At 36.3% G+C, this 21,495-nt stretch overlaps 1 protein-coding gene across 11 annotated transcripts in view; it reads left to right on the top strand.

Annotated features, from left to right (window-relative positions):
- Positions 1-401: 401 nt before the first annotated feature.
- The window catches only part of LOC137250551 (uncharacterized), a 119,332-nt gene continuing 98,238 nt past the window's right edge, over positions 402-21,495 (top strand). Inside the window, exons 1-2 of one of the 11 annotated variants that reach the window (XM_067783552.1) lie at positions 402-487; positions 639-876. In XM_067783552.1, coding sequence (XP_067639653.1) covers positions 871-876 — 6 coding nt within the window. In that variant the 5' untranslated portion in view covers positions 402-487; positions 639-870. Of the gene's footprint in view, positions 877-12,411; positions 13,029-21,495 lie in introns of those variants that run through there. The other 10 variants (XM_067783551.1, XM_067783558.1, XM_067783554.1 and 7 more) reach the window with 10 other exon arrangements.

Raw genomic sequence — 21,495 nt, 5'->3', positions numbered from 1 at the left:
TTAATGTGGTCATACAAATCGTTCCGGAGATGGGCGGGCTAGCACCTTAATGGTGCTGTGTTACCGAAGCGTGCCGGATCTGTATCCGGCAAAGGCCCATCACATCGATAACACTCCCCAAAGCCTTCGGGGAGTAACCTTGCCGCTACAACAACAACAACAACAGCAATTTTTACCTACTTATGTTACATCATATTCTTGACAATGCCTCAGAAAATTTGTGAGATATCTTACGAAAGCAGTGCTGTTTTAAAATTCTCGATTTGCAGAAAAAAAATCCCCCGTTTAGTTAAAAATTTTCTCTCGCAGAAAAGCAACACTGTAAATTGAGTGAAACTAGTGTCGATTTGTATAGAAAACGCTTGGGATTGAAAGTATCTGCTAGTAAACATATTTTTGGTGGCAGATCGTGAAGTACGTGTGATGTGTCTGACGGAAGAATCGTGGCGGTATTACCTATATGACTTATGATTAAGAGAAGTAACAAGTAATAAACAAACATTGCAAATAATTAAATACGAATATTTAACTCAGCCGAAAAGGGCTTAATGGTTATCAAGTGCATGTGAGACGAAATGCTTTAAAGTGCAATAAAATTATGTGATTTCTATTTGATGGATACATTTTGGATTTTTCAGAAAAAAGCGATCGACAACACACACAAATTCATATGATTATGAGCAACTAACACAAATACAAACATACAAACCAACAATAAATACATAGTTTTGTTAGTGGTTTGCTGATAAATCGAAAAACCAGCCGATTAAAAGTGAATATACCAATACACATGTGCCTTTTGGAGCGGCATTTGCCATAGTGTTAGAGTATCTGTGCGACATTGCTGTATGAATCATTAGCGAGTGAGAAATGTATGTATGTACATATCTACGTTACGGTGTGACATTTTTAAGCGCTATTTAAAAAAAATGGCTAGATTTTCTAGACGAGAAGGGACATTGCTGTTTCTATTACATTGCTTCTAAAAAGTTACAACTAATATGTACTTTTTAAATATACGAGTTTGATGCTTTGGACGAACTAGCTAAAAAGGGCGCATCCCTTGAAGCTTGCTCCGTAGACGTCCCAATTAGACTGGGCGAGATTAAGCGAAGGCTAGAGGTGCACATGATCGACCAAGCGGGAAAGGCGTGGGTTCAAGCGCGTGGCTGTAAAGAGTCGAAGGTTATGTGTAGGTCTTACAACGTTATACTAACAAAGTTACTTCTATCATTAAAAAGAGAGGACTGTAGATTCAGGACGGGTATTCTGAGTGGACTCTGCCTTCTGGCGTCACATGCCTTTAAATTAGGCTTGGCCAGTGATAGCAGATGTAGGAAGTGCGGGTTGGAGGAGGAAACGATCGAGCACGTTCTGTGCTCGTGCCCTGCACTTACCAGGCTAAGACTCCAGCTATAAGGAGTGATACAGCTGTCAGATCTAGAAGCAGCAAGTGGCTTAAGTTCTAGGAAGCTTCAAGCCAAGAGGACGGAGTTATTTTATAACATAGGCCCTGGTTTTTGATAGGGTTTTTCAGTTAGGTCGTTAAAACAAACGTCTGGTAACACTACGGACTGAATCAGTCTATGTGAGGTCCTCATGGACCGGCCAGTTCAACCTAACCTAACCTTGGTGCTTTGGATCAATTAATTTTAAGTTTTCTGCCTAATTTTTGACCAAGAGCTTGCCGAATTATGATTTGTAAAGATTTTAGTTCGAAAATCTTTCAAGAATAAAACTATAGACATATATATAACACGGGTTGCCTGAACTGTCTTAATTCGAAGTTTGACCACCTTAGATTTATTTTGGATTCCTGTTTTGTTAGCTCAGCAAAAAAATTTTTACGAAAATTCACCGAGCGCTTTTTGAGAAAACTGCATTTTAGACTAAAATTTTTAGTGCATCATCATGTACGGCGAGATAAACCCCAATTTTTAGGTCTACTCGAATATATAAGCCCTACGTACTTAGATTTCTCAATATACCATCAAACTCTGGAGTTAAGGGCCAAACTCCCTTTTCATAGTTAGATTCCTATATTGTCTTATAACTCTATTTCTGCTTGTTCTATGAACAAACATTTTGGGTTATATGAAAAGAAAACTTTTTTGAGCTTCTAACAATGTATAATATGTAAATGTATATGTAGAAATATTAAAGAAACCTTTTAAAATATAAAGAAAATTCAACGTTGTGCATCACTTATTCATTTTGTATAGCAGGTTTTTTTCAATATTTTGGTTACGCGTATATTAAAGGATTATTGAAGAGAATATACAACCGATTTTGCTTAAACAAGTAATTGTGAATAAGGAACAAGATTCGCATCTTTATTTTCAAAGATTAATTAAGGTATTGTTGTTTTCTACGATTTCATATAAAGACACAAAAAAGAAGTATAGAATTTAAATTCGTTCAAAATCTAATAAAAATTGAGCAGAGCTCACAGAGTATATTAATTTTGTTCGCATAACGGTACCCCGTAACAGCATTAACTAATCGAGATAGATATAGACTTCTATATATCAAAATGATCTGGGCGAAAAAAGAAATTCATTTAGCCATGTCCGTTCGTCCATCCGTGAGTACGATAACTTGAGTAAACTTTGAGGTATCTCAATGAAATTGGGTATATAAGTTCCTGGGCTCTCATCTCAGAGCGCTATTTAAAATGAACAAAAGCGGACTATAAGCACGACCATTTTTTCGATATCGAATATTTCGAAAAACTGAAAAAGTGCGATAATTCATTACCAAAGACGGACAAAGCGATGAAACTTGGTAGGCGGGTTGATATTATGACGCAGAATAGAAAATTAGTAAAATTTTGGAGAATGGGCGTGGCACCGCCCACTTTTAAAAGAAGGTAATTTAAAAGTTTTGCAAGCCTTAATTTGGCAGTCGTTGAGGGTATCATGATGAAATTTGGCATGAGCCTTACTCCTATTATTATATGTGTTCTTAATAAAAATTAGCAAAATCGGATGACAAACACGCCCACTTAAAAAAAAATTTTAAAAGTCAAATTTTAACAAAAAAATTAATATCTTTACAGTATATAAGTAAATTATGTCAACATTCAACTCCAGTAATGATATGGTGCAACAAAATACAAAAATAAAAGAAAATTTCAAAATGGGTGTGGCTCCACCCTTTTTCATTTAATTTGTCTAGAATACTTTTAAAGGCGAACAAAAATTTACCAATCCTTGTGAAGTTTGGTAAGGGCAAAGCTTCTATGGCGATAACTGTTTTCTGTTAAAACGGGCGAAATCGGTTGGAGCCACGCCCAGTTTTTATACACAGTCGACCGTCTGTCCTTCCGCTTGGCCGTTAACACGATAACTTGAGCAAAAATCGATATATCTTTACTAAACTTAGTTCACGTACTTATCTACACTCACTTTATCTTGGTATTAAAAATGGGCGAAATCCGATTTCGACCACGCCCACTTTTTCGATATCGAAAATTTCGAAAAATGAAAGAAATGCCATAATTCTATTCCAAATACGAAAAAATGGATGAAACATGGTAATTGTATTGGTCTATTGACGCAAAATATAACTTTAGAAAAAAACTTGGTAAAATGGGTGTGACACCTACCATATTAAGTAGAAGAAAATGAAAAAGTTATGCAGGGCGAAATCAAAAGGCCTTGGGATCATGGCAGGAATACTGTTTGTGGTATTACATATATAAATAAATTAGCGGTATCCGACAGATGATGTTCTCGGTCACCCTGGTCCACATGTTGGTCGATATCTCGAAAACGCCTTCACATATACAACTAGGGGCCACTCCCTTTTAAAACTCTCATTAATACCTTTAATTTTATACCCATATCGTACAAACACATTATAGAGTCACTCCTTGTCCACCATAATAGCGATATCTCGAAAAGGCGTCCACCAATAGAACTAAGGCCCACTCCCTTTTAAAATACTCATTAACACCTTTCATTTGATACTCATGTCATTCAAACACATTCCAGGGTTACGCTAGGCTCATTTTCCTACATGGTGATTTTCCCTTATTTGGTAAATGATGAAGGAAAATAGTTTCAAAAAACGTCACCCTTGGTCTACAATTTGGTCGATATTTCCCAAACGTATGTGATATGGAATTAAAAACGACTTATAAACCATCGAAACCAACGCAGCTAAGCTCTCTGCTGAGTACTTAATGTTCGGTTACACCCGAACTTATCCTTCCTTACTTGTTTTTTCTTTCTGGTCTTGAAAAGAACCCGTATAATACACCAATAAAGAATTAATTAATCTTTGAAATTCGCATCTTGAATGTATATACTCGTAACCAAAATATTCAAGAAACCCGTTTTACAAAATAAACAATTGATGCACCACGTTGAATTTTCAATATATTGTGTAAGGTTTACTCTATAAATTCACATTATATACATTGTTGAAAGTGCGAAAATGTCCTTTTTCAGATAAGCTAAAAGTTGTGTTAATAGGCCAAACGCAAATAAAGTTATAAGCCAAGATATGCACCTAACTATGAAAAGGGAATTTTTGGTCCCTAACTGAAGAGTTTGAAGGTATTTTGGAAACTTTAAGCACGTAGGGTTTATGTGCTCGACTAAACCTACACATTTGGGCTTATTTCGCCAAGAGAATATTTTTACTGTCAAACAATGCTACATGATGATGCACTAAAAATTTTAGTCTAAAATGCAGTTTCCTCAAAAAGCGCACGGGTAATTTTCGTAAAATTTTGTTGCTGGGCTTAACTAAGCTCACAAAACAGGAATCCAAAAAAATCTAAAGTTGTCAGGCTTCGAATTAAAACACAGTTCAGCCACCCCGTGATAATGTATTTGTTTATATACTTTCAAGATTAGTCTTTTCAAAAACACAGATATACATATGGTTATTGATTCGAAAAAAATAGGTATGTATGTTTATCGAACCCAAAAGCAGGTCAAGGCAGAGCAGATTAGAGCAGTTGGCAAAAGCAAATAGAGCAAGCTGGAGTAAGCCAGAGCAAACATCACATGACACACTTTTTAGGAAAAAATATATAACCAACAAATTCGTGGCTAATGGCAATCTTAAATTTCGCTAAAATATGCGCTAAATAAAGCCCGATAGGACTTACTCTACAAATTGTTTACGTTGAAATTTTTTTCTTAGATTTTTTATACATATTGTTGTGAATATTAGCAACACTAAGGGATACTATCATCTCTAAGCCGATACTAAGCAGTCACTTGTATGTACATAAACAAATTAATAATTATGTATACACATATGTACGTACAAGCAGCGGAGAGATACTAACAAAAGTATGCAATACACGCGCATATGGCTATGCGAGGGGCTATAAACGTGCGTCTGTAGTTTATAGCTGGTAACCAAGTAGTAAATTCTAGAAGAAGAAACGCCTAGAAGTACGCGAACGAGACAGCAGAGAGTATATAAGGAACGAAAGTTGAGTAAGCAGCAATCAGTTTGATTTAAGCACGCTATTGGTTGTGAAGTTAAGTGTAATTCTGAAGTACTTACAAGTAGTCTCATAAAGACCATTTTTGCATTATTGAATATTGGAGTTATTTATTCAACAGTTTAGCGATTCGAACGTTAGCAGAAGATTGGAATAAGCGGAATTTCCCTAAATTCGTTACAATATGAATTATTTGAGTTTTAAATTCCTAATTGACAACTGACAATTTGAACTTTGCTCTAACAAAAGAGCTGGTGCAGAAATTTGTGATATACATACATAGATCGCTCTAGTTCAATTTTGAGCAGACCCACGAAATAAAAAGTGGAGCAATATTTCAAGTTGACTGAAGCTAGAGCAGCTTAATAAACAAAACTAATGTGTTTAGGAAATTTCAGTGGAACTCTTGATTCTTTTTAAATACTTATTTAAAACAAGTAAGGAAGGTTAAGTTTGGGTGTAACCGAACATTACATACTCAGTTGAGAGCTATGGTGACAACATAAGGGAAAATAACCATGTAGGAAAATGAACCGAGGGAAACCCTGGAATGTGTATCAAATGAAAGGCATTAAAGAGTATTTTATGAGGGAGTGGGCCATAGTTCTATAGGTGGACGCCATTTAGGGATATAGCCATAAAGGTGGATCAGGGTTGACTCTAGAATGCGTTTGTACGATATGGGTATCAAGTGAAAGGCGTTAATGAGTATTTTAAAAGGAAGTAATCCTTAGTTCCATAGGTGGACGCCGTTTCGAGATATCGCCACAAAGGTGGACCAGGGGTGACCCTAGAATTTGTTTGTACAATATAGGTATCAAAAGAAAGGTGTTAATGAGTATTTTAAAAGGGAGTAATCCTTAGTTCCATAGGTGGACGCTGTTTCGAGATATCGCCATAAAGGTGGACCAGGGGTGACCCTAGAATTTGTTTGTACAATATGGGCATCAAACGAAAGGTGTTAATGAGTATTTTAAAAGGGAGTGGGCCTTAGTTCTATAGGTGGACGCCGTTTCGAAATATCGCCATAAAGGTGGACCAGGGGTGACTCTAGAATATGTTTGTACGATATGGGTATCAAATTAAAGGTATTAATGAGGGTTTTAAAAGGGAGTGGTGGTTGTTGTATAGGTGGTCGCCTTTTCGAGATATCGCCATAAAGGTGGACCAGGGGTGACTCTAGAATGAGTTTGTACGATATGGGTATCAAATTAAAGGTAGTAATGAGAGTTTTAAAAGTGAGTGGTGTGAAGGCGTTTTCCAGATATCGACCAAAATGTGGACCAGGGTAACCCAGAACATCATCTGTTGGATATAGCTAATTTATTTATATATGTAATACCTGCCAAGATTTTAAGGGTTTTTTATTTCGCCCTGCAGAACTTTTTCATTTTCTTCTACTTAATATGGTAGGTGTCACAACCATTTTATAAAGTTTTTTCTAAAGTTATATTTCGCGTCAATAAAACAATCCAATTACCTTACCATGTTTCATGCCTCTTTTCGTATTTGGTATAGAATTATGGCATTTTTTCATTTTTCGTAAATTTCGATTTCGAAATAGTGGGCGTGGTCATAGTCGGATTTCGTTCATTTTTCATACCAAGATAAAGTGAGTTCAAGTAAGGACGTGGACTAATTTCATTAAAGATATGTCGATTTTTGCTCAAGTTATCGTGTTAACGGCCATGCGGAAGGACAGACGGACGACTGTGTAAAAAAACTGGGCGTGGCATCAACCGATTTCGCCCTTTTTCACAGAAAACAGTTAACGTCATAAAAGCTATGCCCCTACCAAATTTCAAAAGGATTGGTTAATTTTTGTTCGACTTATGGCGTTAAAAGTATCCTAGACAAATTAAATGAAAAAGGGCGGAGCCACGCCCATTTTGAAATTTTCATTTATTTTTGTATTTTGTTGCACCATATCATTACTGGAGTTGAATGTTGACATAATTTACTTATATACTGTAAAGATATTAAATTTTTTGTTAAAATTTTACTTTAAAAAAATTTTTTTTTAAAAGTGGGCGTGGTCCTTCTCCGATTTTGCTAATTTTTATTAAGTGTACATATAGTAATAGGAGTAATGTTCCTGCCAAATTTCATCATTATATCTTCAACGACTGCCAAATTACAGCTTGCAAAACTTTTAAATTACCTTCTTTTAAAAGTGGGCGGTGCCACGCCCATTGTCCAAAATTTTACTAATTTTCTATTCTGCGTCATAAGTTCAACTCATCTACCAAGTTTCGTCGCTTTAGCTGTCTTTTGTAATGAATTATCGCACTTTTTCGGTTTTTCGAAATTTTCGATATCGAAAAAGTGGGCGTGGTTATAGTCCGATATCGTTCAGCGATCTGAGATGAGCACTCAGGAACCTACATACAAAATTTCATCAAGATACCTCAAAATTTACTCAAGTTATCGTGTTAACGGACGGACGGACGGACATGGCTCAATCAAATTTTTTTTCGATCCTGATTATTTTGATATATGGAAGTCTATATCTATCTCGATTCCTTTATATATGTACAACCAACCGTTATCCAATCAAACTTAATATACTCTGTGAGCTCTGCTCAACTGAGTATAAAAAGGACGTGTGGCACTCGGGGACTGCCGCGGTAACGCTATTGCATATTATCAACTTATGCAATTATAATATTTATGCAACATTTTGTTTTCTTTGATATTAATTCAAGTTTTGCCTTTGATATTAATTCAAGTTACACTTTTTAAGCGGGGTGACCGATAAGAAAACAAATTTTTTACTTTTATTGAATAAATGAGAAGTTAATATTGGTTAAAAATTTTTTATTATTATCTTACAAGATATGTACATACATAGGTTATTCAGGAATATTTATAATTGAAATTATAGGTTTGTGGTAACTGAAAAATTTTTTTAAATATTTAAATTTAACTTTAACTTTAACTTTATGATAGAGATCCAATTTTATTTATTTGTCCTGTTGCTAACACCGAACCTTTTCGAACCTTTTTTGACAAATATCCGTTACGGTTTTTTTTTGATTTAGTCGCCAAGCCCGCGATAAAATCTATGCAATAGCTTAAAATATTTGATAAAATGTTTCTATTTATTTAAGCTCTTTACAATTGTTTTTGTTTTTATCGGCCTATTGATAAATGATTCAAGGTTCAATTCGAGCTTAAGGCCAGAACAATAATTTTTTCTAATGATAATTATTGTTATTTTTTAATTTTTCTAAATTTGAAAAATTGTATTTTGTTTGTTTGTATTTTGGCAGGTTGTATGAAAAATTTTCTACTTACTATTCCAAAAACAAAATACAATTTTTTTAAATTTAGAAAAATTAAAAAATAACAATAATTATCGCGGGTTCGAATCGAGCTCAAGGCCTAACAATAATTTGTTATCATTATTATTGTTATGATAAATTTTTTCTTAATTGAAAAAATTTTTAAATTAGAATAGAAGAAAGAAAAAATTTTAGACAACTGCCAAAGCTCGTTGTATAGATCCATTTCGGGAACTGCTAAATTCCTTCATCGGCAACGTTTAGGCGCCGCTGCTATAACCATTCAGCCATCACAGCGGTTTTTTGTTTGTCTTCATTAATCCTACTTCTATTCTGGTTCGTGCCAATTGATATTCACAACACTGCGACACCTGTTGCAGAATGGATGTGAAAATTGGACTTGTTTGATGGCAATAGCGCCATAGTGTCATATTTTATTGACACTTTTTCCCCGTGCTCTGGGATGTATTAACAATTTTTGTTGTTATATCGGCCTACTGATTTTAAGATCGCGGGTTCGAATCGAGCTCAAGGCCTAACAATAATTTTTTATCATTATTATTGTTATGATAAATTTTTTCTTGATTGAAAAAATTTTTAAATTAGAATAGAAGAAAGAAAAAATTTTAGACAACTGCCAAAGCTCGTTGTATAGATCCATTTCGGGAACTGCTAAATTCCTTCATCGGCAACGTTTAGGCGCCGCTGCTATAACCATTCAGCCATCACAGCGGTTTTTTGTTTGTCTTCATTAATCCTACTTCTATTCTGGTTCGTGCCAATTGATATTCACAACACTGCGACACCTGTTGCAGAATGGATGGGAAAATTGGACTTGTTTGATGGCAATACCGCCATAGTGTCATATTTTATTGACACTTTTTCCCCGTGCTCTGGGATGTATTAACAATTTTTGTTGTTATATCGGCCTACTGATTTTAAGATCGCGGGTTCGAATCGAGCTCAAGGCCTAACAATAATTTTTTATCATTATTATTGTTATGATAAATTTTTTCTTAATTGAAAAAATTTTTAAATTAGAATAGAAGAAAGAAAAAATTTTAGACAACTGCCAAAGCTCGTTGTATAGATCCATTTCGGGAACCGCTAAATTCCTTCATCGGCAACGTTTAGGCGCCGCTGCTATAACCATTCAGCCATCACAGCGGTTTTTTGTTTGTCTTCATTAATCCTACTTCTATTCTGGTTCGTGCCAATTGATATTCACAACACTGCGACACCTGTTGCAGAATGGATGTGAAATTTGGACTTGTTTGATGGCAATACCGCCATAGTGTCATATTTTATTGACACTTTTTCCCCGTGCTCTGGGATGTATTAACAATTTTTGTTGTTATATCGGCCTACTGATTTTAAGATCGCGGGTTCGAATCGAGCTCAAGGCCTAACAATAATTTTTTATCATTATTATTGTTATGATAAATTTTTTCTTAATTGAAAAAATTTTTAAATTAGAATAGAAGAAAGAAAAAATTTTAGACAACTGCCAAAGCTCGTTGTATAGATCCATTTCGGGAACTGCTAAATTCCTTCATCGGCAACGTTTAGGCGCCGCTGCTATATCTATTTCTATTCTATTCTAATTTAAAAATTTTTTCAATTAAGAAAAAATTTATCATAACAATAATAATGATAAAAAATTATTGTTAGGCCTTGAGCTCGATTCGAACCCGCGATCTTAAAATCAGTAGGCCGATATAACAACAAAAATTGTTAATACATCCCAGAGCACGGGGAAAAAGTGTCAATAAAATATGACACTATGGCGGTATTGCCATCAAACAAGTCCAATTTTCACATCCATTCTGCAACAGGTGTCGCAGTGTTGTGAATATCAATTGGCACGAACCAGAATAGAAGTAGGATTAATGAAGACAAACAAAAAACCGCTGTGATGGCTGAATGGTTATAGCAGCGGCGCCTAAACGTTGCCGATGAAGGAATTTAGCAGTTCCCGAAATGGATCTATACAACGAGCTTTGGCAGTTGTCTAAAATTTTTTCTTTCTTCTATTCTAATTTAAAAATTTTTTCAATTAAGAAAAAATTTATCATAACAATAATAATGATAAAAAATTATTGTTAGGCCTTGAGCTCGATTCGAACCCGCGATCTTAAAATCAGTAGGCCGATATAACAACAAAAATTGTTAATACATCCCAGAGCACGGGGAAAAAGTGTCAATAAAATATGACACTATGGCGGTATTGCCATCAAACAAGTCCAATTTTCACATCCATTCTGCAACAGGTGTCGCAGTGTTGTGAATATCAATTGGCACGAACCAGAATAGAAGTAGGATTAATGAAGACAAACAAAAAACCGCTGTGATGGCTGAATGGTTATAGCAGCGGCGCCTAAACGTTGCCGATGAAGGAATTTAGCAGTTCCCGAAATGGATCTATACAACGAGCTTTGGCAGTTGTCTAAAATTTTTTCTTTCTTCTATTCTAATTTAAAAATTTTTTCAATTAAGAAAAAATTTATCATAACAATAATAATGATAAAAAATTATTGTTAGGCCTTGAGCTCGATTCGAACCCGCGATCTTAAAATCAGTAGGCCGATATAACAACAAAAATTGTTAATACATCCCAGAGCACGGGGAAAAAGTGTCAATAAAATATGACACTATGGCGGTATTGCCATCAAACAAGTCCAATTTTCACATCCATTCTGCAACAGGTGTCGCAGTGTTGTGAATATCAATTGGCACGAACCAGAATAGAAGTAGGATTAATGAAGACAAACAAAAAACCGCTGTGATGGCTGAATGGTTATAGCAGCGGCGCCTAAACGTTGCCGATGAAGGAATTTAGCAGTTCCCGAAATGGATCTATACAACGAGCTTTGGCAGTTGTCTAAAATTTTTTCTTTCTTCTATTCTAATTTAAAAATTTTTTCAATTAAGAAAAAATTTATCATAACAATAATAATGATAAAAAATTATTGTTAGGCCTTGAGCTCGATTCGAACCCGCGATCTTAAAATCAGTAGGCCGATATAACAACAAAAATTGTTAACAATAATTATCATTAGAAAAAATTGTTGTTCTGGCCTTGAGCTCGAATCGAACCTTGAATCATTAAGCTCTTTACTTTTATTACTTTGAATAATTGCAGTGCGACGATTAAGTAGTTGGATAAAAAAGTAGTTCGATATCAATATTGAAAGTTATTTTTATTTTATATATTATTTTAAAAAAATTGTAATTTTAAAATTTCCTATGAACATAGCGGTGCTAACTTCTTTATCAAGCGTTTTCAAAATACTTTGAAGTGACTTAATAATCTTTAAAAGCATAACTAATATTCTCCCATGGCAATAACAACCAAATTCTAAAAGTGCGACATAATAAGCAAAATTTTTCTTTTCCAGTAAAAAATTTTGTTAAAATTACAATTTTTTTACACGATAAAAATTCCGTTTCTCTCTTTTTTATTTAAAAAGTTCGTTATCTAAGTTAATGAGTGTGTTTTTTTTGTTTTTTTTTTTTTGGAAAAACCCCCTAAGAGTCTGCTACAAGATTGATATTTATAGTGCAAATGCGGCTCCAAATAGTATCTATCTTAATAAGGTAGAAGGGAGATTGAATTATTGTTAGTCCTAAACCACTAATCCATCAACGGTAAAATTTTAGTTTTCCTGCAAGGTGCTCCGATCATTTGTTGGGATAAAAAGCAAAAGAACCTTAAAATATCACACCCTAATATGCTGAGAGACTGCGTACTATTAATATGCATAACAATAAATAATAAATAGCAACTAAATAAAAATAGTATATAAACAAAAAAAAAGCGTAAATTAAAATAAAAAACAGCAAAACTACTGAGTAAAAATATATTTTTGTTTATCACGATATCAAGTCAACATATTTTACAAGAAAACCAATGTGTTGGCACACTCAATAAGTAATTGTTGCTGTTTATGATTATTGCTGCTTGGTATTATTAATTAAAATGTGCGAATATGCTCAGTGTGTGATATGAATTAAAAAATTTAAGCGATATATGAAGGGTGAAATTTGTTTTTGTGAAAACGGCAATCTATGTGACAAAGTAGTGGCCGGCTTATCATACATATTTATTTTTTTACTATTCGTTCCTCTAAGTGGAATTAGCGCTAATATGTGAAAAAATTTAGCAACACAAAAAAAAAGTTGTAAAATTTAAAACAATTAACACATAGAATTTTATTTGGATTAAGCAGAAAAGAATGGAGATTTGTGCCATTTAAAATTACAAATAAAAAGAAAAGGTAATTATGAACTGATTTATTTTCGGTTATTGTGTGTGCATAGGTACTGCATCAGTGAATATGCAAATGTACTAGAGGTTTACGCCGGCCACTTAATCGGCGGCGGCGGCGGCGTCGGCTCTATTATATATCGGCGGTGGCGGCGTGGCCGGCGCGCCGAAAAAGTAATCGGAGTAAACCTCTGAATTGAATGGCTGGACTTCAGAGTATCACATTGTCCACTACTAATGAATATGGAAACATACTGCTGACGTCAATGGTATGTTTGATAATCTGGAACAATATCGTTAACTTGCGGATGAAGATCTGGGAGACTTGTAAAGCGAAAATTTAAAAAAATAAAATTTGGAAAGGTTTTGACGTTTCGACGTTTCGGAGAGATCCGCTGTTTTTGCCTCAAAATCTCGTGGATCGTTCAAAATTTTCGGGAGTAGTTCATTGCGAAGAGAGAGAGGGAAATACTTAAAATGGTCACACTGTAGCGTAGTTTCACCGAAGGAGATGTTCTGGGCTAACTCTAATACCGTCGTCGGCACGATTTCTTTAAATCATTTGCGGCTACATGCTGGTCACGCACAAGGGCGTCTTACGGTTGCTATCAATTATCTACTAATAGTCATGACTCTTGTAGCACAGTTTTAACGATTATCATCAATGCCTTCAGTGATTTCGGCTCTTTTAAGAGCTACAATTCCGGACTTGCGAACAGTAGCAATCCCGACCACCAGTCGCTACCACGCATTCTGGCCCTTATACCATATGCCAGCACAGAAGCCATATGACTGCGACTTCGAACTCATATCTTCGTCGACGTTACTTTCCTAGAAGCTCTAGGTGTAGCTCCGAAGACTTTCTAACGGATGTTTGTGTCGCGCTATGCTTCCGAGCTACACCAAAAAAAGCACCTTGAAACGTCATTGCGTAATATATGGGTGAAATCGTATAATCTTTGGCGCATCTACATAATTTAAACTTTACAAGGACCGTGGATAAAATTTTTACAATGTAGACCAAAATTTGCAGACGTTTGTGTTCGATACATTGACCTCAAGAGTTTTCGTTTCCGGCCTTATGATATAAGAGCTCATTATGGATGACCGCCTTCAGTTTTCAGACTAGTTCGACTATCCCCTACATTAGGCTAGGAGAACACCCGGTCATTTGTTCGACTGAGTTGAGAAAGCTTTTGCTTCACCACTTTGAGTGTTCTTGCGAAGGACAAAGCCTAACCTGGTTAAAAAATGTGCATACGTATTCACAGTTGTAACAGGAGCCGTCACGTGTTGGTCATATTTAAACATGTTTGATAGGCTATATCCAATGTGATTCACTCCAAGGGACTAGTTGGGGATAGGGCCGCCAACTTTAGGAAATTTCAAACCGGCAGACTTGGGTGTTGAATGAAGTATGTAAATCAAAATTAAGATTTCAGACGCTATTTATAGTTCAGCAAATAAAGTGATTTTTCAAACCCTTCTCATACGTGTTGGAGATATATGTAACTTAAGTGTGAGTTGAGACTCATTTCAAAAAAGAATTTAAACCACTGGAGCCTACTAAAGGATTTTGCGTCACTGATTTCGCTTATTCTTTCAGCCAGGCCCGACGAGAGGGGGGGGGGGGTGGGGGATTCCCCCAGGGGCCCAGGGTTTCTGAGGGGGCCCGCGATTTAGAGGTACTAGGAAATTTTTTTTAATTCTTTAGTTATTCCATGTGCAAATTTTAAGCCGAATTTCAAAAGCAACGAATATTGATAATGATTTTTTTCCTGGGCCTGAGGAGACAATAAAAACGTCAAACAAAAATGTATGTTTACATGAATCCGAAATCGTAAAGTTTTCGTGGTGACACTGATGAAGGTTCATCTTCAAAAAGTCTTCCAACAATACCACCAACTCTGTATCAAAGTCCAGATTATTTAAACGACTTCGATATCGGTACCGTGAATAATGAGTTTTTGCTATCTGAAGAAGCCAACGAAATAGTTTATCGATGTTATCAAAAGTGTCCTGCTATCTTTGCACGTGATTGTCATGACGAGGCATTTCCTACCTCGTTGTTAAACAGAATCTTGCCAAATGGAGAGAAAGTGGAGCGTGACTGGTTAGCGTGGAGTACCAGTAGCAATGCTTTTTATTGCCTACCATGTCGTCTGTTAAGCACCAATACTTTAAATCGACATAAAATTTGTTGTCCTGGCGGATATTCCAAATTCCAGGTATGGAAGAAGCTATAGGATAAACTGCCATCCCACGAAAATATTCAAGATCACATTAAATGTTATATTCGATGGCGATCTTTACAACATCTTATTAAAAAGGAGGCTACAATTGATACACTTATCAATGAACAGTTAATCACTGAAACTTAAAAGTGGAAAGAAATTTTATATAGAATTTTGGACACTTTTTTTTTTTGGGTGAAAGAGATCTAGCTTTCAAGGCGAAGGTATATATCTTGGTGAACGAAACAATGGAAATTTGTTGGGAATCTAAGATCTCATAAGCCATTATGATCTCACACTTAGAGATCATTTGGAAAAAGTTAGGATTTCACAACAGCAGCACAAACGTTTACAAGTTCACTATCTTTCCTCAGATATTCAAAACGATTTTATAGAAATTTGTGCAAAGCACGTGAGGGAAGCTATATTAGATCAAGGCAAGAAAGCCAAGTACTTTGCTATTATCGTTGATGCTATGCCTGATGCTAGCCACGTTGACTACGTTCATTTTGCGCTAACTCAATTTCAATTTGAAAGCAACAAATTTTACAATTAAAGAACGGATTTTGGCTTTCGTGAATTGTAATCAAAAAAAAAAACTGGTCAGAAAATCGCTGATCTACTTTGCCATACTTGATTGAAGATTGTCGTGCGCAAGGGCACGATAACGGCACCAATATGAAAGGAGCTTACAACGGAGCACTACGTCACATTCTCGCCAAAAATTCGAATGCTGATCACTCGCCTTGTGCAACCCACAGCCTCAATTTATGTGGTGTTGATGCTGCAGAATGTTGTACGGCTGCAATTACTTTCTTCGGAGCTGTACAAAAATGTTTTACTATTTTCAGCAGCACTCCACAACAATAGGACATCCTCAAAAAAAATGTACCGAGCTCTCTTCATAGTCTTTCAGCCAAAAGCCAAATTTGATTGCGCAAGCATACGGCGATGTTACCGGCATTCTCAAGTACATCAACAAGTTCGAATGTATCTTGCTGTCCTCAATTTGGTTCAAAATATTGACTACCATTAATGAAAGAAACGTGGTCCTCCAAGCTAGAGACGCCACCATAGATGTTGAGGTCCGACATCTAGATGCCTTATTAGCTGGTTTGAAGTTGATCAGGAACCAATGGGAAACAATTTTAAACAAATGCAAAACAGTTGCTATTCAATTGAACATCTCGCCAAAGTTTCCGGGCATTCGAAAAAGGAAACCCAAAAGACGTTCTGAAGATAATTTAAATGAGATGATTACGGATGATTCAGAGTGTGATTTTAAAACCAATACATTTCTGGTGATCGTTGATTCTGTAATCACTGGCATTACTGAACGATTTGCAGCTATGAGAAATTTGAGCGAGACGTTTTCCTTTTTGTGGCTAGTTTAATACATGGATGAAACTACGGTTCGGGCGAGCGCAGCAAAATTTGTCGAAAAATACAAGACGGACATTTCTCAAAGCTTATAATGCGAAATAATTCACTTTAAACACATTTACGAAGCAAATTTTGACAAAGGTCTGTCGCCATTGGAATTGCGAAATGCCATCTACATATGTTCAAAACCTGTATACGATTTTCCCCAACATTTGTGTTGCTTTACGCATTTTTTGCACTATACCTGTCACTGTAGCTTGTGCAGAACGTTCCTTCAGCGTCCTTTAAAGAATCAAAAACTTTCATAGATCGTGTTCATCTCAAGAGCGAGTTTCCGGACTTGCCACGCTTTGTGTTGAATCCGTTTTGGCAAGACAGTTAAATTTTGACATTATAATAAAAATTTTGCAGCGAAAAAAGCAAGTAAAGCCACTCTTTGATATCCGAACTTTCTATATTGAATAACTAAATTTATAATCATAATTAAATTTATCAGAAATGTTACCAAATAACTAGGAAAGATTATTTGAAACAATATGTGGCTGTTAAAAAAGAATTTTATTTCTACGTCAGCTCTTAGCCCAAAAATTATTTAGTTGATGTGGTAAAATTTTTTTTGATGTAATCCATCAATAATGATTCATGAATGAGACGTCATTAATTCAAGTTAATCAAATATATTAGTGGATTTTTTATAGGGGGCCCGTAAATTGTTTAGTCCCGGGCCCGGATTTTCTCTCTACGGCCCTGCTTTCAGCCAATCGGGATATAAAATAAGGCACCTTTTTTGGGTAGCTTGCTTTTTTAACAACTTGAGGACAATTTGAAAATATGTTCGACTTGGGACATTTTATTTAAATTCATTGTACTTTATTCATTTTTTGAAAAAATTATGCGAAGTGCGCATTTAAATTTTTTATTTAACTTTTCGTTTAGTATTTGGTTTTTATAGCTTGGCGAATTGGGTGATGCTAAATCCGTGTTAAGCTGGCATTGAAAGCGCCTTTTTTGTCATACCCCTTGTCATACCCATTTCGCCCATATCGGAACAATTTTCGAGATGAACAATAAATGGCCTAGACAATCTTGAAATAGTTGAAAATATAGTAACGCGCCGAACGCCGCGCTGCGCCGAGGTTTTTGACACGATATATTTGAAAACGTCGTAAATCGGCGGCATATATCTCTAATATGTACGTATTTTTACATATACATATTCACATTTGCAATTTGTACGGAATTTCAAAATCTAACAATCGTGACGAGACTGCAATTACAAAATAAATCTGCGGGGTTTATTGTTGACGCTCGCTAACTCGAATTTTTGTTTTGCAGTACCTAATGTCTCGTTGGTTGTTGGATGAGTTCGATGAGTTGGATAGTTAATTGTTTGTACCTACGTATGTATCTGCATCTTTGTTTGTAAGTACTCACTTACCCAGCGACATATTTGAATGAATATTAAACTCTTTATTTTGCGATTACAGTGTGTAACACCAAATTACAAATTCATAAATACTTTAAAAACTACCATCTTATGTAGAAGTGTATCAAATAAGCAACATCAGATACTTGCAATGTAGAGAATTTTAACAGTTACTAAGTTGGTTTGCGGCCGCCGTGGTTTGATGGTAGCGTGCTCCGCCTACCACACCGAAGATCCTGGGTTCACGCCCGGGCAAAGTAACATAAAATTTTCAGAAACAAGTTTTTTCAATTAGAAGAATTTGGCAAACACTCCGAGTGTATTTCTGCCATGAAAAGCTTCTCAGTGAAAACTCACCTGCCTTGCAGGTGCCGTTCGGAGTCGGCATAAAAACAAGTAGGTCCCATCCCGCCAATTTGTAGGGAAATTTAAAAATGAACAAGTAAGGAAGGCTAAGTTCGGGTGTAACCGAACATTACATACTCAGTTGAGAGCTGTGGAGACAAAGTAAGGGAAAATCACCATGTTGTAAAAAGAACCTAGGGTAACCCTGGAATGTGTTTTTATGACATGTGTATCAAATGAAAGGTGTTAATGAGTATTTTGAAAGGGAGTGGGCCTTAGTTCTATAGGTGGACGCCTCTTCGGAATATCGTTATAAAAGTGGACCAGGGGTGACTCTAGAATGCGTTTGTACAATATGGGTATCAAATGAAAGGTGTTAATGAGTATTTTAAAAGGGCGTGGGCCTTAGTTCTATAGGTGGACGCCTTTTCGAGATATCGCTATAAAGGTGGACCAGGGGTGACTCTAGAATTTGTTTGTACTATATGGGTATTAAATGAAAGGTGTTAATGAGTATTTTAAAAGGGCGTGGGCCTTAGTTCTATAGGTGGACGCCTTTTCGAGATATCGCCATAAAGGTGGACCAGGGGTGACTCTAGAATTTGTTTGTACTATATGGGTATCAAATGAAACGTGTTAATGAGTATTTTTAAAGGGCGTGGGCCTTAGTTCTATAGGTGGACGCCTTTTCGAAATATCGCCATAAACGTGGACCAGGGGTGACTCTAGAATTTGTTTGTACGATATGGGTATTGGTATCAAATGAAAGGTGTTAATGCGTATTTTAAAAAGGGCGTGGGCCTTAGTTCTATAGGTGGACGCCTTTTCGAAATATCGCCATAAACGTGGACCAGGGGTGACTCTAGAATTTGTTTGTACGATATGGGTATCAAATGAAAGGTGTTAATGCGTATTTTAAAAGGGCGTGGGCCTTAGTTCTATAGGTGGACGCCTTTTCGAAATATCGCCATAAACGTGGACCAGGGGTGACTCTAGAATTTGTTTGTACTATATGGGTATCAAATGAAACGTGTTAATGTGTATTTTAAAAGGGCGTGGGCTTTAGTTCTATAGGTGGACGCCTTTTCGAAATATCGCCATAAACGTGGACCAGGGGTGACTCTAGAATTTGTTTGTACTATATGGGTATCAAATGAAAGGTGTTAATGAGTATTTTAAAAGGGAGTGGGCCTTAGTTCTATAGGTGGATGCCTTTTCGAAATATCGCCATAAACGTGGACCAGGGGTGACTCTAGAATTTGTTTGTACGATATGGGTATCAAATGAAAGGTGTTAATGCGTATTTTAAAAGGGCGTGGGCCTTAGTTCTATAGGTGGACGCCTTTTCGAAATATCGCCATAAACGTGGACCAGGGGTGACTCTAGAATTTGTATGTACGATATGGGTATCAAATGAAAGGTGTTAATGCGTATTTTAAAAGGGCGTGGGCCTTAGTTCTATAGGTGGACGCCTTTTCGAAATATCGCCATAAACGTGGACCAGGGGTGACTCTAGAATTTGTTTGTACTATATGGGTATCAAATGAAAGGTGTTAATGAGTATTTTAAAAGGGCGTGGGCCTTAGTTCTATAGGTGGACGCCTTTTCGAGATATCGTTATAAAAGTGGACCAGGGGTGACTCTAGAATGCGTTTGTACAATATGGGTATCAAATGAAAGGTGTTAATGAGTATTTTAAAAGGGCGTGGGCCTTAGTTCTATAGGTGGACGCCTTTTCGAGATATCGCTATAAAGGTGGACCAGGGGTGACTCTAGAATTTGTTTGTACTATATGGGTATTAAATGAAAGGTGTTAATGAGTATTTTAAAAGGGCGTGGGCCTTAGTTCTATAGGTGGACGCCTTTTCGAGATATCGCCATAAAGGTGGACCAGGGGTGACTCTAGAATTTGTTTGTACTATATGGGTATCAAATGAAACGTGTTAATGAGTATTTTTAAAGGGCGTGGGCCTTAGTTCTATAGGTGGACGCCTTTTCGAAATATCGCCATAAACGTGGACCAGGGGTGACTCTAGAATTTGTTTGTACGATATGGGTATGGGTATCAAATGAAAGGTGTTAATGCGTATTTTAAAAAGGGCGTCGGCCTTAGTTCTATAGGTGGACGCCTTTTCGAAATATCGCCATAAACGTGGACCAGGGGTGACTCTAGAATTTGTTTGTACGATATGGGTATCAAATGAAAGGTGTTAATGCGTATTTTAAACGGGCGTGGGCTTTAGTTCTATAGGTGGACGCCTTTTCGAAATATCGCCATAAACGTGGACCAGGGGTGACTCTAGAATTTTTTTGTACTATATGGGTATCAAATGAAACGTGTTAATGCGTATTTTAAAAGGGCGTGGGCCTTAGTTCTATAGGTGGATGCCTTTTCGAAATATCGCCATAAACGTGGACCAGGGGTGACTCTAGAATTTGTTTGTACTATATGGGTATCAAATGAAAGGTGTTAATGAGTATTTTAAAAGGGAGTGGGCCTTAGTTCTATAGGTGGATGCCTTTTCGAGATATCGCCATAAACGTGGACCAGGGGTGACTCTAGAATTTTTTTGTACGATATGGGTATCAAATGAAAGGTGTTAATGAGTATTTTAAAAAGGAGTGCGCCTTAGTTATATATGTGGACGCCTTTTCGAGATATCGTCATAAACGTGGACCAGGGGTGACTCTAGAATTTGTTTGTACTATATGGGTATCAAATGAAAGGTGTTAATGAGTATTTTAAAAGGGCGTGGGCCTTAGTTCTATAGGTGGACGCCTTTTCGAGATATCGTTATAAAAGTGGACCAGGGGTGACTCTAGAATGCGTTTGTACAATATGGGTATCAAATGAAAGGTGTTAATGAGTATTTTAAAAGGGCGTGGGCCTTAGTTCTATAGGTGGACGCCTTTTCGAGATATCGCTATAAAGGTGGACCAGGGGTGACTCTAGAATTTGTTTGTACTATATGGGTATTAAATGAAAGGTGTTAATGAGTATTTTAAAAGGGCGTGGGCCTTAGTTCTATAGGTGGACGCCTTTTCGAGATATCGCCATAAAGGTGGACCAGGGGTGACTCTAGAATTTG

Source organism: Eurosta solidaginis, chromosome 4, assembly GCF_040869045.1.
Source record: "Eurosta solidaginis isolate ZX-2024a chromosome 4, ASM4086904v1, whole genome shotgun sequence".
NCBI classification, from domain to species: Eukaryota; Metazoa; Arthropoda; class Insecta; order Diptera; family Tephritidae; genus Eurosta; species Eurosta solidaginis.
Note: the sequence above shows the minus strand (reverse complement) of the source record. Positions and strands in the feature narration are given on the sequence as shown.